Consider the following 26,255-nt stretch of genomic DNA (forward strand, 5'->3'; position numbering starts at 1 on the left):
GAAGGGACATAAGGCCTTTGCCATTTTTCTCTTACAGCATTCAGTATTCATCTTATTGATATAAAAGAACTCTTTCAGCCCTTCAGCAAATACTTAACTCCTATGTGCCAGGTATTTTTCCAGACTCCAGGAGTCTGGCCATGTCCCAACATGGTCCCAGTTATCCCAGAGTTTACAGTCTAATTGGGAAGAGAAGGGGCAGATTTTAAGAGGACAATGAGTTCTGCTTAGGATAGTTGCAGTGTGCTATTGGGTAGTTCTAAACTCATGGAGACCAGGTTTGGGGGATCATCAAGGTATAAATTGAAATTATGAGAATAATTGAAATTATAATTTCAATAATTTTGAAATTATGACATTTCATAATTTCATAATTGAAATTACGAGAATGGATGAAAATAAGATAGGATGAATACAGTCCTAAGCTAAAGATAAATACCTAAGAAGTATCAATATTTAAGGAGTCCTTGGAAATAGAGTGATCCACAAGTATATGGAAAAGAGAGAGGGAAAGATCACAGATCTTTGGAAGATCTTGGAAGCCAAAAGAAAACGAATTGCTCCTTTATATTGGGCACTTATGGCCCAATGTTTCACTTAATCCTCTCAAAATGTCTATGAGGTATTATTGCCTCCATTTTAAACATGAAAAAAAACGCTCAAATTTGAAGATTGTGAAGCCTGAGGTTGACCATCCTGAAATTTAAAAACAAGCTATGCAGCATCCCTGAGAATGGGGATGTACTATGAACTATGGGAAACAAACTGGTTTCTGCAAAGATGGCCACCTTAGGGTCAGCCCACTCATCAGTATCCCCAGGTCCTCAGCATTCCTCCTTAGCTCTTGCAAGTGAGAGTTCTAAGACTTTGGGCTCTGCTTACACCCCATGGAGATCAGACACACTTCAGTGCTATGCTATGTAGTACACCTAGCAGACAAAGGGCTTTATATTGTTAGGGGACAATCAGTACCACAATCCTCTGTGCAGTCTGCCCAACTCTCACAGATGTGCTTGGGAGGTACCATTTGTCCTCACCTCCAACTCCAGCTCCATGGCAGCTAAGCACATGAGAGAATCCAGAATCTGTTACCACACATTACTGAGGCCCAGCACTGTAACTTGGCTTGTACTCAAGTACTCAACATTCTGGTTGCACCATTCAGAGATTCTGAATCAATAGATCCATGTGCTCTGCCAGAAGCCAGTTCAGCACTTTCAGAGCAGCCAGCAACACTGCTGAGGTGCACATGCTGTATCCACCTTCAGGCATCTCAACATGCTACATCTGTTTGTGGGTCACGAAGTGTAAGTTGGAATTTGAGTACTGAGATCACCACAGGTGGGGCCGTGCAAATGATGGTTCAAGCACACACGATCTCAAAGGGCGCTCCAATGACCACTTAATGTAACTGATAACATTTCTTCAGAGAATTGGATGCCACAGTGATTTTTATACCCAGAATGACTGACTAGATCCCCAAGGTCTGTGAGGCTGAGACATATGACCAACTCAAAGTGAAAAGGGAGAACTGGTTCTTCCATGCTAAGGCTATCCACCCCTGGGAAGCATTTCTTTCTTTCTTTCTTTCTCTCTCTCTCTTTCTTTCTTTCTAAGATTTTATTTATTTATTTGACAGAGAGAGACAGTAGCAGAGAGGCAAAGAGAGGGAGGGGGAAGCAGGCTCCCTGCTGAGCAGAGAGCCTGATGTGGGGCTCCATCCCAGGACTCTGGGATCATGACCTGAGCCGAAGGCAGACGCTTAACGGACTGAGCCACCCAGGCGGCCCTGGGAAGCATTTCTTGTTGCACCAACAGTATTCCTGAAACTTGCCTCTGCAGCCCTGCACCAAGCATCAGAAACAATCCCCCGCAATAAGGCACTATTGCACTGGCAAATCCGTAAATGGGAGACCACTGGACTGCAAGCTCCATAAGGCATTCAGGAGGAAAGCTCCTGAAATCAAGAGGAATGTTCTTTACTTTGTAACAGTATCACATCCTTGAGTCTTTTGTGATTACAGGGGAGATCCTGGAACAGGTGTACAAGAAATCAAGCAAAAGAAGAGCTGAGCCTGACTTTACGGTAGATGATTAATCGTTTTTAAGAAAAAAGACTGTAAAATTTAATGCATCAGTAGACCTGTTAGCGCAGGAGTCTTTCTAGTTTTTAGATCCCGCAATATTTGAATCATTAGTGGCTTTTGCCAGTCCCAGTTCAGCGGGGGTGTGTGTGTGTGGGGGGGAGTTGGATGACAGATGGCAGAGGTCTGAAGAAAGGTGAAATGTAGACGGGGTGGAGACGATAACTTTAAAATAACTTGAAAAGAATGGAGAGCTTATAGTTTTGAAGTATGGGAAAACATATGTGGGTTCTCTCAGCCAGGAATTTAAAAAGGGGACTTAGCGAACTGAAGGCGAGCTCCACTCTTCCAATCCTTTCCTTCGCCGGCCTCCCGCAGGTGCGGGGAGTACCTGGGCCAGGGCGTTTCCCGTGGCGGTTACCGGAAGTGACGCATATATCTCGCGAGAAGAAAGAAGCGCGAGCCTCGGCGGCCGGAACCGGTCTGGGAACAGTGGCGGAACGTGAGGCCGCTTGCCCTCCCGCCCCATGGAGCGGCCCCCGGGGCTGCGGCCGGGCGCGGGCGGGCCCTGGGAGATGCGGGAGCGGCTGGGCACCGGCGGCTTTGGGAACGTCTGCCTGTATCAGCATCGGGTGAGGTGGGGCGGGAGAGGGAGCGGCGGTGGCTGTTTGTCAGCGTTTGTGGAACACCGCGATTGTCAATATGTGAGAGATTGTCGGTGAGACTTTGGGCAGTACTGTGGGCCAGTGAGCCTCCTGTGAGTGAGTGAATGTGTGAAACTGTGCTTGTGAGTCTGGTGACTGAATCCGAGGTTGTCTCTGAGGGCCAGGGTCAGTTAGGGGGAACTTCGGGTATGATTGTCAAGATGTGACAAACTGTTTACTGAGTGGGACACTGTATGTGTCTCCGAATGCAGAGTGTGTTGGGTGTGCGAGGTAGATGCACATTAAAGTGCGTATTGCGAGCATGAATGGGTGAGAAAATGGGACTGAAAAAGGGGGTTGACTGTTGGAATGTGTGTGTTCATGTGTGTGCTTGGAGGCTATGTCGTATCTGTAGGGGCTGGAATAGACCCGAAAGGTTTCGTGGGTCCACAGTTAAGCATTTGGAGGTATTGGGTAGGCTTCAGATTTGGGGATAGGTTCTGGGTAAGGAACAGTGTGAGGATCAGCTGGTGAAGTGATCATGGCTTCCTAAGGGAAGGAAGTAGTAGATTGGGTGTGAGGTGCTCTAGTAGAGACAGTTAACTTCATACTCAGGAATTTTGCTTTAATTTAATTGAAAATGTTTAACTATTTAGCAGCAGTTAATAATCATGTTTGAGCTATGCATCGTTCAGCATAGCAATAAAAGCTATGAACCCTTTCCCTAGCAAAATGCACACTTGCACATCCCCACCACCTTATGCATTGCCATTTGAGGGGGGTCATGCTCTCCTGAAGGACATTCACAAACCTTTTAGAGATATAGATCCTTGACTAATATTCCTTGCAGTACAGGCTTTATCCTGTCATCTGTAGAAGAGTTAAAATAATTATTTACATCCTGGGTCTGTTTGAGACTTAAATAAGATAATATGTGTAAAGCTAAGTACAGTACCTGGCCTAAGTTTAGCCCTCAAATGTTGGCTCCTGCTGCTGCTGTATTGTTGCTGTTTTCATCATCTTTACCATTGTTAATTGACTTTAAAAAAAGGAAATGTCAAGATAAAATTGCTGTCTTTGAAAGATTGTTTTGTAAAAGATAAATCTGAGTGAAAAACATGGGGCAAGATGAACAGTTATAATATTATTAAAGTGTTTGCAATTGACCTGTGAATGGAGAAATAAATTCAGGATTTGCTGTCTTAAGGAATAGGGGGTAGAGATAGAGAGCCCATAATATAGGGTGCGAGGTAGGGAACATTAGAGTATAACTGGGAGGAATAGGCATGTTTCTCTGGCAGTCACAATGACACATGTCACCGAACTGAGGAAATTTTGTGATGCAGCTTTCTAGATAGATCATAGGAAGACATCTTGGAGAGAGGGAGAATGAGAGGTGAAGGACTAAGGTGTTGAGTGCATTGACAGCTAGACAAGTAGTAAATTTAATAATTCTCATAATCAGAGAGGACATAAGGCACTCAAAGAGAAAAGAGGCAGCCAGGTATTTCTAGTGGAATGTTACCTATGGCCTTGTTTTCTAAGCCTGCCCATTAGCTTGGTCATAAGAAAAAAAATATCCTTGTTTTTCTTGGTCCTCACTGGGGATAGATAGATCAACACATCACTTTTTAAAAAGAATTATAGTAAAAAAAATAATAATAAAAAATAAAATAAAAAGAATTATAGTAAAATATATATAAAGTTTACCATTTTAACCATTTTTAAGTGTACAGTACAGTGGCATTAAGTACATTCACATTGGTATGCAACCATTACCGCCATCTATTTCCAGAACTTTTTAATCTTACTGAACTGAAACTCTGTAATCATTAAATGATAACTCCCAATAACTCCACATTGTCCCCGCCTCCCCGCAACCACACTTTTACTTTCTGTCTCTATGAAATTCATTACTTTTTTCTTAAGATATTATTTATTTGACAGAGAGAGGCACAGCATTAGAGGGAACACAAGCAGGGAGAGTGAGAGAGGGAGAAGCAGGCTTCTTGCTGAGCAGGGAGCCCAATGCGGGGCTCGAACCCAGGACCCTGGCTGGGATCATGACCTGAGCCCAAGGTAGAGGGTTGACCCAGGCACCCCTGAAATTCATTACTTGTTAAATGGAAGAGATTTGGGTTCCTCTAGAATTCTAGAAATATCTCGGGAACTTTTCCAGGTATCTAGACTGGGACATTTGACAACTGGGCCTGTAGTGAAAAGAGAAGCAATACTCTGTCCTAAGAATTGGAAACGGCATGATTACTTTACTGTTTATTTATTTATTTATTTGACAGACAGAAACCACAAGTAGGCAGAGAGGCAGGCAGAGAGAGAGAGAGGGAGGGAAGCAGGCTCCCTGCTGAGCAGAGAGCCCAATGCTGGGTTCCATCCCCGGACCCTGGGATCATGACCCGAGCCGAAGGCAGAGGCTTAACCCACTGAGCCACCCAGGCGCCCCAACATCATTACTTTTCTAAGCCTGACTTCGCATTTTCCCTTAATAGCTTTAAATAACTTTGTGTTTGGGTGGAAGCCTTGTCCTAGTATTTTATCTACATCTCTCAAATCACAGTGAGGAAGAGAAAAGGATGTGAGATAGTTTATTATCTGATTATTATACTGGGTGCTGATGGTACCCAAGTCAACAAAAATATTTTTCTGCCCTCAGGGAGATTTCAAGTCTAGTGGGAGAGGCAGACAATGTGGTAACCTATATAACAAAGGTATTTATGAAGTAATGTGGAAGCTTGGCGAAAATAACTGAAGAATTCTTCCTAGGGAATAAGGTAGCACTTTTCAGAGTGCTTATGTGTTTGGGAAAATTAATCATGTGAAATGCTTTGAAAAAAGAATACTGTGGTCAAATACATTGGGTAAATGCTGTATATAACATTGTTTCACTTGGAGAGTCATAACCCACATTAGCATATTAAAAGCTCTGAGAAGCACTTTAGTAAAGAAACTAAACTTTGTATTTTCCAGTTTTTTTATTGTGGTAAAATAGATAACATTTATCATTTTTACAGTACTGTGGCATTAAGTACATTCACATTGTTGTGCAGCAGTCACCGCTGTCTGTCTCTGAAATATTCTCATGTTTTAGGGCTTAATGTTGTTCATGGTTCTACTAAATTGTTTCCATGGTGGTAAAAGCTTACATGGGACCTGGCTACAGCCAGGTACCTGCTCAAAACAAAAGAAAGGTTGAAAGGAATAAGGACTGTATTTAAGCTAGATTGTAGTGTATCCTAACTCCTTTCTTTTTTCTCTGTACATGGCCTATCTTATATCTAGCTTCTTCCCTTCACCATTCTTCTGCCCCCATTTAGAATATCCCATACAAGTTAATGTCTTGCTTCCTCTTCTATATTATTTATACACACACACACACACACACACACACACACACACATTTCCCCCCCCCCCCCCCCCCGTTTTGTCGTGACTGCTGTTCCTGGGCCAGATTATTACTGTTGTCGGAATGTAATGAGGTCTATTTCCTGTAATGTGCATCAGGTTGGGTTTAATTTCAGTCAGAATTGGCTAAATTACTAGTCATAACTATTGTTGGGATCTTTAAAATGTCGTTCTGAAGAGACCTGTAATGGGATCAGACTCAGTCATTTTTTGCTTCTGTGCTATGATGTGTTTAAAGTTTGATTGTTTCTTCTCAAGCCACTTCAGAACCTCAGAGTCTTACTCTTCATAGCTTTTATCTTTTCTGAGTATTTCTAAACAAAAATTGTTAGTTCCCTAAGAACCTGGGTGACAAGTGTGACTTTTTCTTAAATCACTAAAAAAAGTAGAAGAGATTTGGTTCATTCTATAAAGAAGTATTTGTTTAATTATTATTAAAATTCTCAGTTAAAAGTATGTTAGAACTAAGTATATTAGAACTGTTCTATGTTAGAACTCAGTTCTAAGTATGTTAGTACAAGAGGTCTTTTATTTTTTTTTCCTCTGAGAGGAAAAAAAAAAAGGATCTGTCTGATCTTCTTGAGCATTTGACCTGTCAAGATTTTTCCCCCTTCTTTTTCTTTTTCTTTTTTTTTTTGTTGCTTTTTATTTTAATTCCACTAAGTATATGGTGTGATATAAGTTTCAGATGTACAATATAGTGACTGAACAGTTTGTACATTACTCAGTGCTCATTAGTATTAGTGTACTCTTTAATCCCCATCACCTATTTCACCCATTCCCCATCTACCTTCCCTTCTGGTAACTATCTGTTTGTTCACTGTAACTTAGAGTCTGTTTCTTGGTTGTCTGTCTGTCTGTCTCTTTCTTTTTTGTTTCTTAAATTCCACATGTGCGTGACATCATGGGTTTTGTCTTTCTCTGACTGGTATTTCATTTAGCATTATATTCTGTAGCTCCATTCATGTTGTTGCAAATGGCAAGATTTCATTTCTCTTTATGACTGAATAATATTCCATTTAATACTACATCTTCATTCATTCATCTGTTGGTAGACACTTGGGCTGCTTCCATAAATTGGCTATTGTAAATAGTGCTACAGTAAACATAGGGGTGCCTGTATCCCTTTGAATTAGTGTTTTTATAGTTTGGGGGTACATACCCAGTACAATTACCATCATAGGGTAGTTGTATTTTTAACTTTACAAGGTACCTCTATGTTGTTTTCCACAGTGGCTGTATCAGTTTGTATTCCCATCGACAGTGCATGAGATTTTTCTCCACATCCTCACTAACATTTGTTGTTTCTTGTGTTTTTTATTTTAGCCATTGTGACAGGTATGAGATGATAGCTCATTGTAGTTTTGACTTGCATTACCCTGATGATGAGTGATGTTGAGCATCTTTTCATGTATCTCTTGGCTGTTTATCTTCTTTGGGGAACTGTCTATTCCTGTCTTCTGCCCATTTTTAGTTGGCTGATTTGTTTTTTGGGTGTTGAGTTATATCAGTTTTTACACATTTTAGATACTATCCCTTACCAGATATGTCATTTGCAAATATCTTCTCCCATTCAGTGGTTGCCTTTTACTTTGGTTGATTGTTTCCTTTGCTGTGTGGAAGCTTTTTATTTGATGTAGTCCCAATATTTTATTTTTGCCTTTATTTCCCTTTCCTTAGAAGACATATCTAGAAAAATGTTGCTATGGCTGATGTCAGGGAAATTAACCCCTCTGTTCTCTTCTAGGATTTTTATGGTTTCAGGTCTCATATTTATGTCTTGAATCCTTTATTTATTTGTTTATTTGTTTATTTATTTATTTAGCGTGCACACATTTGCGAGCAAGAGGAGGGAAGACAGAGGGAGAGGGAGAGAGACAATCTTAAACAGGCTTCATGCCCACCCTGGAGCCCAACACAGGGCTCAGTCTTACAACCCTGAGATCAGGGCCATGACACAAATTCAAGAACCATATGCTTAACTGACTGAGGCACCCTGGCACCCCTGTTTTTAATCCATTTAGAGTGTACCTTTGTGTATAGTGTAAGAAAGTGGTCCAGTTTTACTCTTTTGCATGTAGTGGTCCAGTTTTCCAGCGCCATTTGTTGAAGAGACTATCTTTTTCCCTTCGCATGTTCTTGCCTCCTTTGTCATGATTAATTGAGCATATAATGGTGGGTTTATTTCTGGGCTCTCAGTTCTGTTCTGTTGATCTCTTTGTCTATTTTTGTGTCACCATACTGTTTTTGATTACTATAGCTTTGAAAACGATTTTAAGCCTGGAATTGTGATAGCTCCAGTTTTATTTTTCTTTTTTCAAGATTGCTTTGTCTATTCAAAGTCCTTTTTTTGTGGAATCTTTACTTAGGGTTTTCTGTGTATAGTATCATGTCATCTGCAAATAGTGAAAATTTTACTTCTTCCTTACTAATTTGGATGCTTTTTATTTCTTTTTGTGATCTGATTGCTGTGGCTAGGACTTCCAGTACTATGTTGAATAAAAGTGGTGAGCGTGGACATCTTTGTCTTATTCCTGACCTTGGGGAAAAGCTCTCAGTTTTTCCTCATTGGATATGATGTTCGCTATGGGTTTTTCATTTTATGGAGGCCGGGGTGAAGGTTAGTTTTGAAGCATTGCTTTAATTGTCTCATGGTTTACCTAAAAAGGCGTTGACTTAAGAAAGCTGTAGATAAATCTGTTTAATTAGTAAAGCTAAAGAATTTTGTTTCCCCAGGTTAGCATTTCTTTGATAGCAAGTAAATCTACACAAGAACCTAATTAATATATTTTTCTCTGTTGATTTTCGATTTTGACAGGAACTGGATGTCAAAATAGCAATTAAGTCATGTCGCCTAGAGCTAAGTACCAAAAACAGAGAACGGTGGTGCCATGAAATCCAGATCATGAAGAAGTAAGTGTATTTGGTGACTTGTATTTCCCCAGCTCTGCAGCCTAGGAAGATATCATAGGGAAGGAAGATAAGAATCTGTTCTTCTCAGGATCTTTTGGAGAATGTGTCTTTTTTCCTCATCAAATATATATGTTCTATTTCAAATAATAGTATCACATTATGATTAAGTAGGTTTAGTTTTAAAAATCAGCTAAGGGGGCGCTTGGGTGGCTCATTTGAACAGTAGCTGCTTTTGGCACAGGTCATGATCTCAGGGCCCTGGGATCGAGCCCCAGGTTAGAATGCCTGCTCCGTGGTAGTCTGCTTCTTCCTCTGCCCCTCTCCCCAGCTCATGCTCACTTTTTCTCTCAAATAAATCTTAAAAAAAAAAAAAAATTAGCTAGGAATTATTAGACTCCATTCTCTGTGGGCAGAATCTTTTTCTTCTGGGTATTGGACAATATTTATCCACTATACTTTCTCATTAAATATGATCACTACTCTCATTTCTTTACTCTTACCTACTTTTGTTGAATAGTGTGTCTTTTGCTTCATACAAAATTACCCCAAAATGTAGTGGCTTAAAACACCAACCATTTGGGGGCACTTGGCTGGCTTAGTTGGAAGAGCATGTGACTCTTGATCTCAGAGTCGTCAGTGCAAGCTCCACATTGTGTGTAGAGATTACTTAAATTTAAAAAAGAAATCCCGACAAACATTTAGTATCTCACAGTTTCTGTGGTTTAGAAATTTGGGAGTGACTTAGCTTAGTGATTCTGACTCAGGAGATCCCTCCTGAAACACCGTAAAATGTTGAGTGGAGCTGCAGTATCCACTTCCAAGCTCATTTGTATGGCTGTTGGCTAGAGGTATCAGTTGCTCATCATATGGGCCTCTGCAGAGGGAAGCTTGGATATTTTCATGACATGGCAGCTAGCTTTCCCCAAAGTGAGTGATCTGAGGAGAAAGAACAAAGTGAAAGCTCACGTATCTTTTATGATCTTTTCTTGGAAGTAATATCTTTTCTACCACATTCTGTTTGTTAGAAATGAGTCACTAGGTATAGCCTACCCTCAAGGGGAGGAGAAAAATTAAGCTCTTAAAGGGATAAGTGAGCATATTTTAAAATCTGCACAAGTAGTGTGCTAAGTGCTTTACAAATAATTCTACTTGTCACAGCAACCCTATTTTTAGGTGTTATCCCTGTTTTAAGATGAGGAAATTGAGGGGCACCTGGGTGGCTCAGTGGGTTAAAGCCTCTGCCTTCGGCTCAGGTCATGATCCCAGGGTCCTGGGTTCAAGCCCCACATTGGGCTCTCTGCTCTGTGGGGATCCTGCTTCTTCCTGTCTCTCTGCCTGCCTCTCTGCCTACTTGTGATCTCTGTCTGTCAAATAAATAAATAAATAAATAAATAAATAAATAGAAGAGAAGGGTTTAAAAAAAAAATTAGGAAGTTGAAGTTCATAGAGTCATAAAACTGATAGCTAATAGAATCTGGATTTGAAATAAGTACTTTCTGACTCCAGTATCTTTGCTCAGTTCACTATTAAAGTACTCAGACTTGGCTATGTGGCAGAATCACCAGGAAACCTTGTTAACAGTAAAAATTCTTAGACCCTGCACATGGAGAATCTGTTTTCTTAGGTCTCTAGGACCTTGTAATCTATTCCAGTTTTGAGATCCATTGCATTGATGATGATGCTGATAGATGATGGCTGGGATGATATATTGTTAAGTTAAAAAAAAAAAAAGATGTTAGAAAACAACATATAGTGAGATTTAACATTTATTTAAAAATGTGTTTATGTACAGATTGAAGCTAGAAGGAAATATGCCAAAATTTTAATATATTACCTATGGGTAACATAAGTGATTGTGGGAGAACCAATATGATAAAGACTTTGGAGCCAGACTGCCAGACTTGAATCCCTACTTGACCACCTCCTTGTTGTGTGATCCTATATTATTTAACCAATTTGTGCTTTTGTTTTCTCCTGTGTGATGAGACTATTAATAAGTCTACCTATAGTAAGATTATTGTGACAAGTAAATGAGTTAAAAGTATGTGAAGTGAGTACTGTTTGGCATGTAGAAATGTAATAGTAGTGACTGTCATAGTATTTTTATCTGTATTTTATTTATTTTTAAAGATTTATTTATTTATTTTAGAGGGGGTGGGCTGAGGGAGAGGGAGAGAGAATCCTAAGCAGACTCTCTGCTGAGCCTGATGCGAGGCTTGATCCTACGACCCTGAGATCATGACCTAATCTAAAATCAAGAGTCAGAGGCTAACTGATCAAGCCTCCCAGGTTCCCCATCTTATTTTATTTTTAAAATTATTAATTCTTCATTATACAAATAAGAAATTAGAATATTATAAATAATGCCAGCCTTTCTTCCACTGCCCCCCAATTAACTGCCATTTCAAACCCAGTCTCTTTTCACTGGAAAAAAAATTTTTGATTATGTTTTCCCCTTCTTGTTAGGTTGAACCACGCCAATGTTGTAAAGGCCTGTGATGTACCTGAGGAATTGAATTTTTTAATTAATGATGTGCCTCTTCTAGCAATGGAATACTGTTCTGGAGGAGATCTCCGGAAGGTAGTATGGATGTTTTGAGATGATGAGATAGTAAATCATGAACCTTAACAATGCTTAAATCCTATTTAATATGATAATCTAGATTAATAGTCAGTAGACTATGGCCTGTTACCTGCTTTTGTGGTTGCTTTTTTACTACAACATCAGAGTTGAGTAATTGTGACAGAGACCTGTGGCCTGCAAAACCCAAGATATTTACTGTATAGTTCTTTACTGGGAACATCTGCTAATGCCTTATTGAGAACATGCATTTTTTTGTAGGTGGTGGTGTTTGCAGGGTGGGAGTGTGTTAGACCAAAATGCAATATCTAAGGTATTTCTAAAGAAGTTGTGTTAAAAAAAAAAAAGATTTTTTTTTTCTATTTTAGATCTTTCTCATCTCATTTTAAATTTGCCATATGACTATTAATAAACATGTGAGGTTTTTTTCAACCTTTTTCAATTTCACATACTTTTCCCCTTTATCTTTACTTGTATAAGTCTTGTCATGAAATTAATTGTCCTCAGTATGGTTTTAGTAATTTTTCCCTTCTTACATTTTCTTAATTGTGACTTGTTTTCTTATTTGAATATTCTGTTAGTGTATAGTGATTAATGTATTGCTACTACTGCCCAGCAGTATTGGCAGTATACATTTTTAGACTTCTTTTTTTTTTTCTTCAGTTACTCAACAAACCAGAAAATTGCTGTGGACTTAAAGAAAGCCAGATACTTTCTTTACTAAGTGATATAGGTATGTAATCAATTTGAAAATACTATCATAATTTAATGCCCGTTTGCTTTATAAAAGGATCTATATGCTACTTGGACATTAAGGAGAATTTTTGATGTATTATACAAAGCATGCACTGCTACCATCTATAAGAAATTATCAGAAAATTTTAACTGTTGCTGTTGATGCTAAAACTAGGATATTTTGTTATTTTTTGTTTTTTTGCTAGGAGTCCACTTTTGACTAATAGATGTTCCAGTTGCTGACAAAAAATTGGTGTGAAATGACCTTACTCAATTTTACTCTCCCTCTATCCCTCTCTGCCTAACATAGTAATTTTATTTACCAGTGGCATTGCATCTCATGGTTATTGGTCCTCAAGTCAACTCTTAGGATGAAATCTTTTTTTTTTTTTTTTTTTTTAAAGATTTTATGTATTTATTTGACAGAGAGAGACCAAGCAGGAAGAGAGGCAGGCAGAGAGAGGAGGAAGCAGGCTCCCTGCCAAGCAGAGAGCCCGATGCGGGACTCGATCCCAGGACCCTGAGATCATAACCTGAGCCAAAGGCAGAGGCTTAACCCACTGAGCCACCCAGGCGCCCCAGGATGAAATCTCTTTTTAATAAAAATTATTCCTGAAAAATCCCTAAAATTACATGCACTTAGGTCCTTGGAAGAAGGTCAGAAGCCAAGAATATATTTCCCTATATATTTTGATTTTGCTTCTATTCCTAGGTCATGGAGGTCAAGTCTAGTTGAAGATGATTTAGGTGGGAGGGAAAACAAGGGGGATTTATTTAATTCTGCAGTATTTTTTTTTAATGTTAACTGGATTTTCTGTTGTGAGAATCTTAACTGGTATAATATCATTAATCATATAGTTATGATGGTCTTTATAAATATGAGCATCAGAGGGGTGCTTAGCTGGCTCAGTCAGAGGAGCATGCAGTGCTTGATTTCAGGGTTGTGAGTTCAAACCCCACGTTGGGTGTAGAGATTGCTTAAATAAACGAAATTTAGAAAAAAAGTTCGACTGTCAGAGTATATCTGTATAAAATGTGAGACAGATTTATTTTTAATAAATTTCTGTTACCTCAAAATACATTTTAAACTTTATTTAGGGTCTGGGATCCGATATTTGCATGAAAACAAAATTATACATCGTGATCTAAAACCTGAAAACATAGTTCTTCAGGATGTTGGTGGAAAGGTAGGTGAAACCTGAAGAAATGTTACATGCCAATTGAATACAGTCTTCCTGGTGTAGTCTTTGAAGTCTGTTGTCTTTCCATAGCATTTTATACTTTTTCTATCCCAGCCTCATTACACTGAACTGTGGTTTTGTGTTTAGATGTTTGTCTCCTCTGCTAACACAATGGTTCCATTAGAGAAGGAACTGTGCCTACCTTGCTCACTTCTGTTTTCTAATATTGTATCTAGTAGAGATAATAGGCAGTGAGTAAAAATAGTTTGTTAATCCCTTACAAAGCACATCCAACGCACATCCTGAATTTAGTTAAGTATGTTTATTTAACTATGTTTCTTATTTAAGAAAGAACAAACTCATCCTCCTCCCCAAAAATCCTAAGTTCTATATTTAAGTAAAATTCAAAATCTTGATTTCTCAGATTCTTAAATGAGTCATCTTGAGGAGAACCAGAGATTATGCATTGATTCCTGGAATACTTGTATTTATTAGAATAATTTAAACAGTTTTCTTGTGACTAGCACTCAGGTTCCACTCCAATAAAGATGTAAAACCAAGAGTCCGAATTTTGAATTGGATTGTGTGGTCTTTAGTTGATGATGGTGGTGGTCAGTTGAAGGAGATGAAACCTTGATGGTGCCTCTTCTCTTAGGAACCTTTCATGTACGATTGGCAGCAACTGTTGCTGTTTTTTGTTTTGTTTTGTTTTGTTTTTTGTTTTGTTTTTTGTATCCAAAGACTTCAGGATATTCTTGGAGTTAGACTTACTCAGTGGTATGATGCTTTTTCAAGTTTGGAATCATCTTTACCTTTCCCTTCTGGTTTAATGGATCAAGCTTATTCTGAATATACCAAAATAAAAACTAATGATTTATACTTAATTTTTAAGCATTTTTTTTTATCATGTATCAGTACTGTGTTAGATTCTTTTGTTTCATTATTTCATTGACCCTAATAATAATTCTGTGAAGTAAGGATTGTTGGTAATACCATCATTTAGGAAACAGAGAAGTAACTTGATCAAGGTCACATAAGCAGTGGAGCTCAGGCTTGAAATACATTTGTGGTATTCCAGATCCTAAGCTCTTCCCCACCACCCTCTCCAGAGCCTTATAAGGACATTGTTGGCTCTCCCTTCCAGAGTTCTCAATCATTTAATACTTATTGTATTGCAGATTATGCATAAAATAATTGATCTGGGATATGCCAAAGATGTTGATCAAGGAAGTCTCTGTACATCTTTTGTGGGAACACTGCAATATCTGGTGAGACATGGATTGTTTCTTTGAATTCAAGTGTATGGGATTCATGTTCTTATTTCTGAAGGTCAACTATAGTAGTTCAGAAATAAAGTAGCTTTTCTCTTACAGTGTTGATGTTTAATGCATTTTTGTTTTTCTTTTTAAGGCCCCAGAACTCTTTGAGAATAAGCCTTACTCAGCTACTGTTGATTATTGGAGCTTTGGGACCATGGTCTTTGAATGTATTGCTGGATATAGGCCTTTTTTGCATCATCTACAGCCATTTACCTGGTAAGAAATGGAAGAGAACTTTGGTTTGTTTGATGGGAATAGAAATTTTCAGTTAACCTGCTCTTTTTCCTTCCACTCCCGTCATATGGCGTAATTGCCTTTTAAACAAATAATTGACTAAAAATAAATGTCAAAAAATTATAGTGTGTGAGAATCAGTTGTCAATTGAGGTAACTTGTTTTATAGGCATGAGAAGATTAAGAAGAAGGATCCAAAGTGTATATTTGCATGTGAAGAGATGACAGGAGAAGTTCGGTTTAGTAGTCATTTACCTCAACCAAATAGCCTTTGTAGGTAAGTATATTTTAGTTGAGGAAGTTCACCTTGGTTTCTTAAGGGTTATTAAAAAAAAAAAAACCAGTAGAATTGTTGTCTGTTTGAAGTAGTACTGTGCAGTAAAACTTTCTGTGATAATGAATAAGTTTTATATCTGTGATGGCCCCATGAGACTGTTGAGCACTTGAAAGGTTGTAGTGTGACAGAGGAATTCAGTTTTAAATTTTATTTAATTTTAATTAATGAAAGTGTAAATGCAAATAACCACTTGTGACTATAGGCTACCATTTTGGACAGCACAGGTCTAGTAGAATTAAGAACTCCTGCTATAATAAGATTCTTGGGATACTGAAGTAAATGGGTTCCTTGGAGAAAGGAATGGACTTACCTGTTGAAGTTTCCAGTACTTACATATCTAGTTTTTGGGTTGTTTTTTTATGGAAAAAAATTTGTTCCCTGTCATTTCATGGATTACTTGAAAGTAAGATACAAAAGGATACAGGTGGGTAATGAGAAAGTACAGGACAACTTATCAAATTACCTTTTTTCACAATACTAAAGGGAAACTGGAACATAAAATGATTTTTCACCCTATTTTTGTATGCTTTCTAGTTTGATAGTAGAACCCATGGAAAACTGGCTTCAGTTGATGCTGAATTGGGATCCTCATCAAAGAGGAGGACCTGTTGACCTTACTTTGAAGCAGCCAAGATGTTTTGTATTAATGGATCACATTCTGAGTTTGAAGGTAAGTTTGAATGTGGTCTACTTCATAAGACTTGCATTGAAGTTAACAAATTTACTTGGAAAATGATCATAAACATTTTAATAATCTCTGATACTTATTTGAAAAGAAAATTATAGTTTTAGAGCTGATATATTTTTACTTCTTTAGTAAGCCTTCTCAGTTTTATTTCTAAATGGTCTTTGTTGATTGCTTTTATGAAACCTCTTTTGGATTTTCCTCTTCCTTCTGTTGGTGCCATTAGACCTCCTTTATTTGGGTGCAGTCACACTGGATTTGGTTTGGTGAGGAAGTTTCCTGCTTGACTTTCATGCCTCTATACTTCCTCTTTGTCCTACAGTTCATGCAGCAAGAATTACCCTTCTCGTCTTCTGAAAATGCTTTTTATTCTGTCCAAGAAACCAACATAGTTCTTCTTGCCTACCAAGTCAAGTCTAAACTTACCTGCCTGCTTTTTGGAGCTTTCTTCATGCAGGTCGTCCCCAACCAAGTGCTTGCCGTGGCCATGCTTCTCTTACCTTTTATTTTGCTAGGTCCAGCTTGTCACTGCTTCTTATGCCATCAAGCACATTATCCATTTTGTGCTTTGACAGGCTCTCCTGCCCCGAATTATCTCTGTCTCTGTGTATCTTCTCAGCTACACTGGCACAGATTCAACTCTCCTTTTCTCTGAATGGTCTCTGTCACATATTTAGTCATTTAAATCATAGTTACTATATTTTCTAATTGTTTCTCATCTTCCACTCATGCCTCTCCATATAGGTTATCTTCTTCTTTAATGCTGAGATTATTCTTACTACTTTTATTAACGGTCACTCACCCTACCATCATGCTATCCCTACCCCTGTCAAAAGCCATGTATCAGGTTCTCAGTAAATATTCATTGCTATGAATGAGAGGCTCTGTTATGCTCTATACCTGGAAACAACTCTCATCTGCAGTCTTCCTATAGTTATTGATTCGGTAGTAGTAGATAGGGTTTCTAAAGTGGGAAGAATCTGTGGTGAGTGTTTGGTGGTGAGCATCCAAGGCCATCTTGGAGGCAGGAGGAGGATAGTTGGGGGTGGGGCTAAATTTTATTTTCTAGAAAAAAAAATTGAAATGAGAAGTTATAATCATGTAAGGTTTTACTATAATATTGGCATAACTTATTAAATAGGAACTTGGGGCCACGTTGATGTCATTCTTGGCTAATGCTGAAAAATCATCTGGCTTCTTGATTTGGTTTTCTTCTGTTGTGCCAAGGAATAAATTATTCCTTAGTGTGTTAGCCCAGCAGCACTTGGTGACATCTTTTAGTTCTTTGGTGCTCCTGAAAATTTTTGTCTTTTATCCCAGATTTTTTTCAGACTCCTCATGTGATTGTAGCATCATTTCCACTCTGAGGTATATGTGAACATGTGCTTATTATTGAACACAGGGAAAGAGTCCTCCTTACATGTTTTGTGGTCTGTAGACTTCAGTTTGCAGAACCACCATTTACCTGTCTGTGAATCTGGGGCAAATACTTACTTTACGTATCTATCTATCTGTCTTCAGCTCAGGTACAGTAATATCTTCTTTAAAGACTCAAAATTGTGAGATTGTGCAGGATAAGGTATGTGTAGGATACTATTCATAGTAATGGGGAGATGCTTCTGATACATGATAATAGAACTGGATTTTGAAAGATGAGTAAGAATTAATCAGGGGAATGCACAGGGAGAATGACTTACAGATGGGAACATCAGTAGTACATGAATATGAACTGCAAAACAGTTTGCATTGTAAGACATTTTCTAAGGTGCTTATTGTTCAAAGAAGGAATGATGTCTGTTTGATTTTCATTTAAAAAGGAAATCAAAACGGTTACTAGAATACTTTCCTTTTTAAAAAGATTACATGATTTTCCAGCTGTGTATTATGGCAAACTTTAAATAGGAAAGTTGAAAAAAGTATACTGAACTTTTCCACTGAAGATAATGGTAAAAGAGAAGTATTTGATTATTCCTTCTTTGCCTCCTTTTCATGCTCCTAAGTATAAGTGTATCCTAAGTGTCTCTCCTTGGTTTTCTCTTTTTCGATATTATCTTTTTCTTCCTTTCCTTTGTCATCTCTTTAGTTGTATAACTTTATCTATAAATTGAATATGGACAACTTCCAAATTTATTTCTTCAGTTGTGACTTTTCTAGAGAGTGTTTGTAATTGCTAAATAACTATACTTGGTGGTCTCACTGACACCCAAAACTTAATTTATTAAAAACCGAACGAACACCTTTGTTCCATTAAATCTCTCCTACAGCTTTTGCTGTGCTTCTTGCCACTGTCATCTTTCCAGCTACCTAGGTGGCATGGCTTGTCTGACTGTTCCTTCTCATCCAGTTGCATATCCAATTATTTTGTCAAATTTATCTTTTGAATGCTTTAACGATTCTGAGCTTGTCAAGTTCTCAATTTAAAAAGACTTCTTCCAAGTTTCTCTTTGCTTATCGAATAAAGTCCAAACCCTTACATTTAGTATTCAGTATTTGTCTTGGTCTCCTTTCATCCTATACTTGCAGCCTTATCTCCTATTATACCCTAAGGGGGCTTCTTTTTAGGTACATTTGGATTATTTATACTTATTTTTAAAAAGATTTATTTGAGAGAGCGAGCTGGGGGAGGGGCAGAGAGAGAGAGAATTTCCAGCAGATTCCCTGCTGAGCATGGAGCCCCGACGTGACTCTCATCTCAGGACCCTGAGATCATGACCTGAGCCAGAATCATGAGATGGGTGCTCAACTGACTGAGACACCCAGATGCCCCTGGATTATTTATAATCTTTGATTATTCTCATCCATTTCTACCTCTCTGTCTCTGCCTACCTTGTTTTCTACCTAGAACCTTTCTTCTTTCAATCTTTCCTTGTTCTAATCTTCCTTCCTTTTCCTAAGTTTAGCTCATAGTTCCTCTTTTATAAAGCATCCCTTTCCTTCCATGAAGTGAACTCCTTTGGAATCTGCAGAATACTTAACAATATTATAGTACATATAGTATTTTGCCTTGTATTTTAGTTCTCTTCATGTTTAATATCTTCTATTTGGCCATTATCCTGTGGAGGGCAAGGATCATAAGTTACTCAGTTTGCATACCTGCTACCATCACAATGCTCTTAATAGTATTTATCACAGTAGTCACTTATTAAATACTTGAGGAACAAAAGGATAAATGTAAGTTGTATTTCCTCTCTCTTTCTTTTGCTCTCTTACGGTTCAGCTTTGGTTGTGGGATTCCATGATTACTTACCTAGTTTGACATAAACTATGTGTAAAAGTATATATCCACCTTAGAATATTCATCCTAAGTTTCTGCTGTTGCCATTAGTGGTAGCTGTCATATTATAAGATCTGCTTAGAATGGGAGGGAGTGGAAGGTCTCAGTTGGGATACTTGTTTTGTAAATCCATGTCAACTTTGACAAGTCCCTCCTCTTCCTCTCACCTTTTTCAAACATGAAGATCATTATAAAAGGAAAGTTAATGTTTTACCTTGGTAATAAGCATTTCTAACAGAAATAATTTTAATCTAATAATATACTGTATGTTAATTGAATTTAAAGAAAAAGTAATTTTAATCATTTGCATATACTAGTCAGCGTAATGCACTGGAGAAACATAGGTATTAACTTTGTATGACTTATCTAAGAACAATAGAAGGAAGAGGATTTAAAATCATGTTGTTTTCAAAAGACTTCTCAGGACTCTGGTTTCTCTCTGCCAAAATGGAGCTTAGAAGATCTAATTAACAGGATGTTATATGAAAATACTTAACACTGTGGTTGGCATTTATTAGGGACTTCATAAATGGGAATATTTCCTTCTAGGTATACAGTACGTTTCTGAGAATAAATAAGGTTGCCTTTTTATTTTTAATTTTTAAAAAGTAATTAATTAATTTTTTTAAAGAGGGAGAGAGAATCCCAAGCAGGCTCCATGCTTAGCGTGTAGCCCGACAGGGGGCTTGATCTCACAACCCTGAGATCATGACCTGAGCTGAAATAAAAAATTGGGTGATTAACTGACTAAGCCACCTAGGCACCCCTAAGTGTTGACTTTTAGAATTGGGCTTTTTGTTTCTAGATTTTGTACATCCCTATAATTTCAAAACTTTATTCTTTGGATCTAACATCTGCTATAGGAAAGTAAACTCTACTGTTCAGTTTTCAGAATGTCATTTAATAATTATGGAAGGAGATCTCACTTTAGAAAATGATAGAACCTTGTTTAGTATAGAGATAATGTCTTTTGCTCATATTCCTTTAATATCTAGCAGTGAATCTTTCATGTAATAAATGATCAGTAATCATTTTTTGGGGGTGCCTGAGTAGCTCAGTGAGTTAAAGCCTCTGCTTTTGGCTCAGGTCATGATCCCAGGGTCTTGGGATCGAGCTGCGCATCGGGCTCTCTGCTTGGTGGGGAGCCTCCTTCCTCCTCTCTCTCTGCCTGCCTCTCTGCATACTTGTGATCTCTGTCTGTTAAATAAGTAAACATCTTTAAAAATAAATCATTTTTTCTCATTTATACAGATAGTACACATCCTAAATATGACTTCTGCAAAGATAATTTCTTTTTTGTTACCACCTGATGAAAGTCTTCATTCACTGCAGTCTCGTATTGAGCGTGAAACTGGAATAAACACTGGTTCTCAAGAGCTCCTCTCAGAGACGGGAATTTCTCTGGATCCTAGGAAACCAGCCTCTCAATGTGTTCTAGATGGAGTCGTAAGAGAATTCTGATATACCTAGAGTATAAGAAATCTGTTAGCATAGAGGGATTGCATGCCCTGCATTTTTTTGATGCATAGTTGGAATCTCCTTGGGGGGCGGGTGGGATGTACCTTACAATTCTTATTTTATCCTACTCATTACTCTTATCATTGCTTTGCAAAGTGAACAAAATACGTTTTAAACTTTGTATGACTTTCTCTTTGGTGCCAGTTTTCTCCCCCCTCTTTTTTTCCCTCTTTTGTACTTAAAGCCTAGAACCTTGAAATTAGACCAGCAGTCTCATAGATCCTGCCAGAGGATAGATGGATGGTAAAATATTGTGCTCATGACTCTTTTGTTGTTGTTGTTGTTTTACTTTTTTGAGGCAAATTTTATATATCGTGTAATTTACCCATTTCATGTGTACAATTCAGTGTTTTTTTTTTAAATTAAATTTGCCTAATTGTGCAGCCATTGCTATAAATCCGTTTTAAGATATTTCCATATCAATAAGATCCTTGATGACCACTAACTCTTAATCTCCATTCTTTTCACTTCAGGCATCTACTAATTTACTTTCTATCTCAGTAATTTGCCTTTTCCAAATACTTCATATAAGTGGAATCGTACAGTGTATAGTCTCTTGTGTCTGACTTCTTTAACTTAGTATTATGTTTTGAAGGTTCATTTATGTCCTAGCATATATAAGAACTTCATTCCTTTTGATTACTAAATAGTATTCCCTTTGTATGGATATATGTTGTTAAGACTTTTTGCTTTTGTCCTTTTGGGTCTTGTGATTGTTTTTCACTTTAGCCCATACTACAGTTATTTATTTTTCCTAAGTAGTAATCTAGACCTTAAATTTGTAAGATGTTTGCTAATAAACATTAATGTTATTCATTTGCATTTCACAATGAATTTCATAGGAAATATGGTGTTTAAGTACTTAGAGAACCTAGTATTTTCAAGGATTTTTTTTGTTTCTTTTTCAGAGAGGCTGTGATAGCTATATGGTGTATTTGTTTGATAAAAGTAAGACTGTATATGAAGGACCATTTGCTTCCAGAAGTTTATCTGACTGTGTAAATTATATTGGTAAGTATAGCTCATATACTGACCGAGGTTTAAAGCTGAAATATAATTTTGACTCAGTATGGTTAGTAGAAATGGTCTTTTGGTGTTTCTGTTCTGTATCTCATACTTTGGGTTCATAAGTGTGGTTAAAAAATGAATTTATATAGTTTGCAAGGTAAAATTGTAGATTTCAATTCACTTCTAGATCCCTCATTTGGAAAAAGACTTACTTTCCATAGGATAGGGCTCTCATAGAAGAATGAGTCTCCACTATTAATTAAGCCTACTTTCTAGTTGTTCCTTAAGCATGTTCAAGTATTTTGTTTTATCATATGAATACTGCTTAATGTTAATGATTTCATTTATCCTGTGAAAATTATTCTTTTCTTTGGAAGAAATGATACATTTCTGTATACCCAAAACTAAAATCAAGCATAATATTATAAAATCAAGTACAAGACTGGGCATAGGGCTAAAATTATGTAATCTTTCCTCCGTGTTACCTTTTTGTTAGTTTTTTTTTAGCAATAGCTTTAAATTTATAGAAAGTTGAGTAATAGTACAAAGTTTTCATGTTATCTGAGTAGATAGTACAAAGTTCTCATGTAGTTCCCCTTCCCAACACATATCATTTCCTCAGTTGTTAACATCTTATATTGTATAGTACATTTGTTATGCATAAAGAACCAATAATATATAATTATTAACAAAGACCTGTACTTTTTTCATTTTTCCTTAGTTTTTATCTGGTGTCCTTATTCTGTTCCAGGATCTCACCCAGGATACCACATTACATTTAGTTGTCTTATCTCCTTAGACTTTTTTTGGCCATGACAGTTTCTCAGACTTTTCCTTGTTTTTGATGACCTTGACAGCTTTGAGGAATACTGGTCAAGTATTTTTTAGGATGCACCTCGGTTGCAGTTTGTCTGATTTTTTTTTTCTGCTCATGATTAGAATAGGGTTAGGCTTTTGAGACATCACAGAAATAGTGTCATTTTCATCACATTTTATGAAGAGTATATACTTTGAATGTGATTTCTGACTCTTGGTGATGACCTTGGATCACCTGACTAACGTAGTGTCTCTCAGATTTTTCCACCTTAAAGTTTAGTCTCCCCTCTGACCTCTTCCATACTGTGAAGGAGGTCAATATGTAGACCCCAAGGAATTACTCTTCCCTTCCTTTAAGGATATAATACATAATTTATTTGAAATTCTTTTGCATATGAGATTTATCTCTTCTCTCCCATTTATTAATTTATTGTCATTTATTCTATCAATATGAATACATGGATATTTGTCTTATGCTTTGGATTATAACCCAAGACTAATTTATTTTGTTCTTCAAATTGCTGCATTTTTGGTCACTAGGAGCTATTTCATTTGGCTTTCTCTCCCTCTTTCACTTGTGTCATCAATTAGGGTTTTTTAATTTCTTTTTCTTTAAGCACTTCCTTTCTGATACCAAAACATGTTCGATGTCTATCTTGTGTATTTCTTGTCCCAGTCCTAGGATCAGCCATTTCTCCAAGGAGCCCTGGTTCCTTTAATTGGAGAATAGTGTTAGAACCCAAAATCTGGACACTAGGAGTGCGTTTTGCTGCTGGAGTATCATTTACTGCTGGACCTTTTTATTTTTTTTTAATATATGATTTGTTTGTGTGGAAAAAGACTCCCCTCACCTAGACTCTTTTTCTTTAAAGTGTTTGGGTTATTTCGTTTGTTTTTGTTTGTTTGTTTGTTTGTTTTGTCTGTTGTAGTAAGTCTCAGGAGGAAGAATGGGTATATAAGAATAGAAGAAAGATTATTGGAGACTATTAATTATTAGGGGAGGCAAAGATTTTTTCCAGATATGTATAGTTTTATTTTTTTTAAGTCTGCTTCAGATATTGTGGTTTTTCAGTATTAACCCAGTGTAGTTTCATTTCTCTGAATGTTTTCATTGGAAAAGAATAATGGAGACTATAATTGCCACTTTAAAGTATAGGATGAATCTCTTCAGCCTTGGAGAATTTCAGAATGTTAAAGTGCAATTTCATTGTACTTAACATATATCTGCCATAGTTTTATTTTTTTAATTAATGAAATAATTTGAAAGAAAGAGTGAGAGGGAGAGAGCATGAGCAGGGGGAGGGGCAGGGGGAGTAGCAGACTCCCTGCTGAGCAGGGAGCTCAGTCTTCAGACTCTCAGATCATGACCTAAGCCAAAGGCAGACACCCAACTGACTGAGTCACCCAGGTGCCCCTGCCATGATTTTAGAAAGTACCATTCCCTTTACTAAGGGCAAGAGATAACCATCAATAAATAATTTTATATATCTGGCATTGAAGAAGGCATATGATTTTAAAAAGATTTTATTTATTTATTTGACAGATAGAGATCACAAGTGGACTGAGAGGCAGGCAGAGAGAGAGGAGGAAGCAGGCTCCCTGCTGAGCAGAGAGCCCAAAGTGGGGCTCTTGTGTATTTCTTGTCCCAGTCCTAGGATCATCCATTTCTTCAAGGAGCCCTGGTTCCTTTAATTGAAGAATAGTGTTAGAACCCAAAGTCAGTTAGAAGCCGAAGTCAGAGGCTTTAGCCCACTGATCCACCCAGGCGCCCCAGAAGAAGGCATATTTTACTAAACTGCTGGTTACCCTGTATGTTTTCCTGAAGTTGGGTTGGTAGTCCAGGAGATGAAACTTATTATTCAGAGGCAGGAAAGACCATGGAAAGATTGTGGAGGACAAGGGACTTCATTTAGAACTTGAAAGAAATAAAGAATTTCGATTAATGGAGAAAAAAGGGAGATTCCCCGTTAGATGCAAGAAAAAAAAAGGATAAAGGAATAATTGCAAGCTTTGTGATTATGTAGTGATTATTTATTTTTATTTCCCCTCATACCTGGAATGGGGCTTATGTATTGCAGTTCAATAAATGTATGTTGAACTGAATGAAACAGTAACAATTGATTCTTTCTAGCATCAGTTTCTAGAATCTAGAGGAGTGATATTTGTAGGGACAGGAAATCAGAAAGAAAGATAGATGAACTCTAAAATTTTAAAAGTAATTTCCTTTCTCTTTTCCCCCATCTTTTTATATAAAGTACGGGACAGCAAAATACAGCTTCCAATTATACAGCTGCGTAAAGTATGGGCTGAAGCAGTACACTATGTGTCTGGGCTAAAAGAAGACTACAGCAGGCTCTTTCAGGGACAAAGAGCAGCAATGTAAGTGGATTCTGTTATTTATAGGTGCAGTGTCATGTGCATTAATGCTCAAGAATTAATCTTGCTGTTTTCATTAAACAGTATTCCATGCAATACTGAAATATTGGGCTAATCTGAAGTGTAATTGTAATATTCTGACCAGACTTTTTAAGAATTCTTACTAATAGTCTGAAACCATCCAATTGCAATAGCTTGAGGGTAGTTCCTGAAAGGTCCTAGTATAAGAAGATTGTTTTATCTTAGAATATCATAGACAGGGAGTTTTTAGAGACTAGATTCTAAATTAACTAATTCTCACAGATTGATAATAGAAATGTAGGCTTTTGATTTACAACAAGTTAAGCTATTAAATTTTTGTCCACTGTTTCTGAAATACTGATTTTTTTTTTCTGCTATGGGTTAGGTTAAGTCTTCTTAGATACAATGCTAACTTGACAAAAATGAAGAACACTTTGATCTCAGCATCTCAGCAACTAAAAGCTAAATTGGAGTTTTTCCACAAAAGCATTCAGCTTGACTTGGAAAGATACAGTGAGCAGATGACTTATGGGATATGTAAGTGTTTGGGTAACATGTTTGAAAGAAATGTTGCTATCTGCTGTCTACTATGTTGCCTTCTTGCCTCATAGCCCATTGTTTCACTTATACTCTGGTTAGAACAAGAGACAGGTTGCCTCAAGTCATCATAAATAGTGTTTGTACTAAATAGTAGCTCCTTTTAACTTTTAGATTAGCAACTTTACTTCCCCGCAATTGGACTGTGGTTGGACTAAAATTGCTTAGCTCCACAAAAATTTAAAGAATTTAAGAACTTTTGATTTTCAAGCCTCATTTTTAAAATAGATAAAATGTCTCGGGGTGCCTGGGTGGCATTATTGGTTTAGTGTCCAGCTCTTGGTTTTGGCTCAGGTTATGATCTCAGGGTCCCAAGATTGAGCCCCACAGTGAGCTTTGTGCTCAGCATGGAGTCTGCTGAAGACTCTGTCTCCCTCTTCTTCATCCCCTCTCCCCCGCCCCGTGTGTTCTCTTTCTCTCTCAAATAAATAAATAAATAAATATTAAGTAAAAAAGATACAAAGTCTGTATTGAGGTGACTCCTTAACCAGAGAAATTTTAAACTACTTATCT

The 26,255-nt window shown here is 37.4% G+C and overlaps 1 protein-coding gene across 3 annotated transcripts in view; it reads left to right on the plus strand.

The window, feature by feature from the left end:
- The first annotated feature begins 2,536 nt into the window (after positions 1-2,536).
- Positions 2,537-26,255, plus strand: part of CHUK (component of inhibitor of nuclear factor kappa B kinase complex) — a 43,526-nt gene continuing 19,807 nt past the window's right edge. For all 3 annotated transcript variants that reach the window (XM_059169213.1, XM_059169214.1, XM_059169215.1), the window contains exons 1-13: positions 2,537-2,716; positions 8,967-9,061; positions 11,528-11,642; positions 12,306-12,375; positions 13,476-13,564; positions 14,737-14,826; positions 14,969-15,093; positions 15,280-15,387; positions 15,982-16,117; positions 20,658-20,852; positions 21,833-21,935; positions 25,004-25,127; positions 25,531-25,682. In XM_059169213.1, coding sequence (XP_059025196.1) covers positions 2,612-2,716; positions 8,967-9,061; positions 11,528-11,642; positions 12,306-12,375; positions 13,476-13,564; positions 14,737-14,826; positions 14,969-15,093; positions 15,280-15,387; positions 15,982-16,117; positions 20,658-20,852; positions 21,833-21,935; positions 25,004-25,127; positions 25,531-25,682 — 1,507 coding nt within the window. In that variant the 5' untranslated portion in view covers positions 2,537-2,611. The remainder of the gene's footprint in view (positions 2,717-8,966; positions 9,062-11,527; positions 11,643-12,305; positions 12,376-13,475; positions 13,565-14,736; positions 14,827-14,968; positions 15,094-15,279; positions 15,388-15,981; positions 16,118-20,657; positions 20,853-21,832; positions 21,936-25,003; positions 25,128-25,530; positions 25,683-26,255) is intronic.

Source organism: Mustela lutreola, chromosome 4 (genome assembly GCF_030435805.1).
Source record: "Mustela lutreola isolate mMusLut2 chromosome 4, mMusLut2.pri, whole genome shotgun sequence".
Lineage (NCBI taxonomy): Eukaryota > Metazoa > Chordata > Mammalia > Carnivora > Mustelidae > Mustela > Mustela lutreola.